The sequence below is a fragment of the Durio zibethinus genome, chromosome 22, assembly GCF_047325235.1.
Source record: "Durio zibethinus cultivar Kanyao isolate XHJ-2024 chromosome 22, ASM4732523v1, whole genome shotgun sequence".
Classification (NCBI taxonomy): domain Eukaryota; kingdom Viridiplantae; phylum Streptophyta; class Magnoliopsida; order Malvales; family Malvaceae; genus Durio; species Durio zibethinus.
In genome coordinates, this window is record NC_143183.1 from 17,290,007 (window position 1) to 17,293,449 (window position 3,443).

General features: G+C 32.8%; 1 protein-coding gene across 1 annotated transcript; it reads left to right on the top strand.

Annotated features, from left to right (window-relative positions):
* Positions 1 to 1,534: 1,534 nt before the first annotated feature.
* LOC111291580 (uncharacterized) lies at positions 1,535 to 2,962 on the top strand. Its single transcript, XM_089751473.1, has 6 exons — positions 1,535 to 1,601; positions 2,091 to 2,145; positions 2,242 to 2,299; positions 2,387 to 2,535; positions 2,581 to 2,730; positions 2,812 to 2,962. The coding sequence occupies exons 1-6, from the start codon at positions 1,535 to 1,537 to the stop codon at positions 2,960 to 2,962; spliced, it is 630 nt and encodes a 209-aa protein (XP_089607599.1).
* The last annotated feature ends 481 nt before the right edge of the window (positions 2,963 to 3,443 follow it).

Genomic DNA, 3,443 nt, shown 5'->3' on the forward strand with positions numbered 1-3,443 from the left:
GAAAAAAGATAAGAGAATGGCTAATCTTAGGGGATATGAGCCGAAGTCAAAGCCTATGGTCATTCCATACCTTTATGATTATTTTTGTTTGGAGGATATATTTATCCAAATTTTCCTGAAGCCTTAAGTGTAGGATTCGTGGAAGAGTTTTCAGAGCTGGCCATTCAAATGGTGAATGACGAAGAAAAAAAGTCAAGATGAAGAGCTATTCGTGCACTCTTGTCTTTTAGATTTTGAGCTAAATAATTAAAGAGTCATAGAGCTGCATGTTATCTTTAAAAATTTTAAAAAGTAATGTATTGTAGAACTTTAAATCCTTAATTGTTTTCTATGAGCATTAGGTGATCTTTTATGTGTCTTTATGTTTGTTGTTTTAATAAAAGACTTAGAAGATGCGTTTACATTTCTTTTATTCATTTTCATTTTCATTCTTTCGAATCATTCCATTTTTCATTCTACCTTAATCATTTTTTTTGGCCATTCCATTTTTATGTGCCAATATTCTCTTCATTTTACCTTTTGCAAGGTCCTAAATAATGAGCATGAAGATAATCATGGTAATAATCTCAAATTTGATTTCAAAAACTTAATTCATGTTGACGAACTTGATAATGAGAAAGATTCAGATAATTATGCACTGCCTCTCGATTTGTTAAAATTAATAGAACATAAAGATAAGCCAATAGAGCCCCACAAGGAAATTACTAAATTAGTGAATTTGGAGGACAATGAAAACAAAAGAGAGGTTAAAGTTGGTATATCTTTTTTATTGATTGAAAGGTAAAAGCTAAAATAGTTACTTCGAAAATGTGTAAATATGTTCATGTGGTCTTACTAGGACATGTCCGGAGTCAGCACTGATATTGTAAAGCACACGTTACCTTTAAAATCAGAATGCAAATTAGTAGAACAAAAGTTAAGGAATATGAAGTAGGAAATGCTGCTAAAAATTAAAAATAAGGTGAAAAAGCAATTTGATGCTAGATTTTTTAAGGTGGCAAAATATTCTGAATAGATAATCAACATAGTGCCAATTCTTAAGAATGATGGAAATGTGAGAATGTGTGTCAATTATCGAGACCTGAATAGGGCGAGTTCCAAAGATAACTTTCCTGTACCTCATATTGATACTTTAGTGGATAATACTACTAGGCATTTCACATTTTACATTATGGATGCCTTTTCAAGCTATAATCAGATCAAGATGACTCGAGATGATATAGAAAAAACCACATTTGTGACCATGTAAGGGACGTTCTATTACAAAGTCATACCTTTTGAATTAAAAAATGCTAACGCTACTTATCAAAGAGTAGTGATAACTCTCTTCATAACATGATGCATAAAGAGATAGAAAGTGTATGTGGATGATATGATTGCAAAATCTCATGAAAGAAAGGATCATGTAGTCAATCTCAAAAAGCTATTCAACAGGTTGATAAGATTTTAGCTGAAGTTGAATTCTGCTAAATGTACATTTGGTGCTAAATCAAGAAAATTATTAGGCTTTGTGGTCAGTGAAAAAAGAATTAAAATGGAATCAGATAAGAAACAAGCCATCCAGAACTTATCTCTTCCTCGTACCCTAAAAGAAGTGCGAGGTTTCTTAAGGAGATTGAATTATATTGCTCATTTCATCTTTCAACTCACCTACAAGTGCGATCCCATTTTTAAGCTTTTTAGAAAACATGATCTAGGAGAATGAAATGATGAATGCCAAGAAACTTTTAATAAGGTTAAAATATACTTGTCAAATCCACCTGTGTTGGTACCACCAATCCCGAAAAAACCTTTGATTTTGTTCATAATAGTGCATGAAAATTCAATGGGATGTGTGTTGGGGCAAAGAGATGAAACTAATAAGAAAGAACGAGCAGTTTACTACTTGAGCAAGAAATTCACTAATTACAAGTCCAAGTATTCACCATTAGAGAAGATGGGTTATGCATTGGCCTAGATAGCTCGAAGGCTCCAACAATAAATGCTTTATCATACTACTTGGCTGATAGCAAAATTGAATCCTATTAAATATATTTTCGAAAAGCCTTAATTGATGAAAAGAATAGTATGGTGTCAAGTTATGGTTTTAGAATATGATATTGTTTATGTGACTCAAAAGGCTATTAAAGGAAGTGCAATAGCTGAGTTTCTTGTCGATTATGCAACTGAAGATTATGAACCAATGAAATTGGATTTTTCTAATGAAGATGTGATGGCCAATGAAGAAAATAAACTTGTTAGAAAGTCTTGGAAGATGTATTTTGATGGAGTTGCTAATGCTTTCGGTCATGGTATTAGGGCAATTTTAATATCTCTTAGTGAACATTATTATCCCATCACGGTCAGGTTGAATTTCAATTGCACAAATAATGTGACTGAATACAAGACCTGTATTATGGGTCTACAAGTAGCAATTAAAAAGAAGATTAGAGTGTTGGATGTGTTTAGAGATTCAGCTCTAGTCATCTATCAGTTGCAAAGAGAATGGGAAATAAGAGATTTTAAATTGATCTGGTATCATAAATATAAATTTGAGTTAGTCAAGCAATTTGAAGAAGTTTAATTTGAGCATCTGCCTAGAGAGAGAAACCAAATTACTGATGTATTAGCTACTCTAGCTATAATGATTAAAGTAGATGCAAATACTAAGATCCAACCCATCAAGCTAGATGTGAAAGATGAGCCAATACATTGCTCAAGTGTCAAAGAAAAGGTTGATGGGAAACCATGGTATCATGACCTTATGTAATACATAAAAAATCAGTAATACTTGAAACATGCAACAGAAAATGATAAAAAGACTATCAAAAGGTTAGCTATGAGTTTTTTCTTTGATGGAGATGTCCTTTATAAAAGAAGTAGAGATCAAGTGCTCTTAAGGTCTGTGAGTGCAGTTGAAGTGAAGAGGATTATTGAAGAAGTGTTGATAGAGTTTATGGGGCACATGCAAATGGTTATATGATGGCTAGATAAATTATGAGGGTTGGCTATTATTAGTTGACAATGGAAAATGACTGTATTGATTATGCCAAAAGATGCCATAAGTGCTGGATTTATGTTGACAAGATTTACGCCCCTCCAACAGCTTTGCATGTTTTGTCATTTCCATGGTCATTCTCTATGTGGGGCATGGATATCATCGGTCCCATTACTCCAAAAGCTTTGAATGGGCATAGATTCATCTTTGGATTGATTAATTACTTTATGAAGTGGGTAGAAGCTATATCATATGCTAGCGTGACCTGATTTGTGGTATGCAAGTTTATAAAAAAGGAGATAATATGTAGATATGGGCTTCCAGAGACAATTATTTTTGATAAGGCATAAAATTTGAACAACAAAATGATAAGTAAAATGTGCACTTAATTCAAGATCCATCATCATAATTCGACACCATATCGTCCAAAGATGAATGTAGCAGTGGAGGTTGTAAACAAGAATAT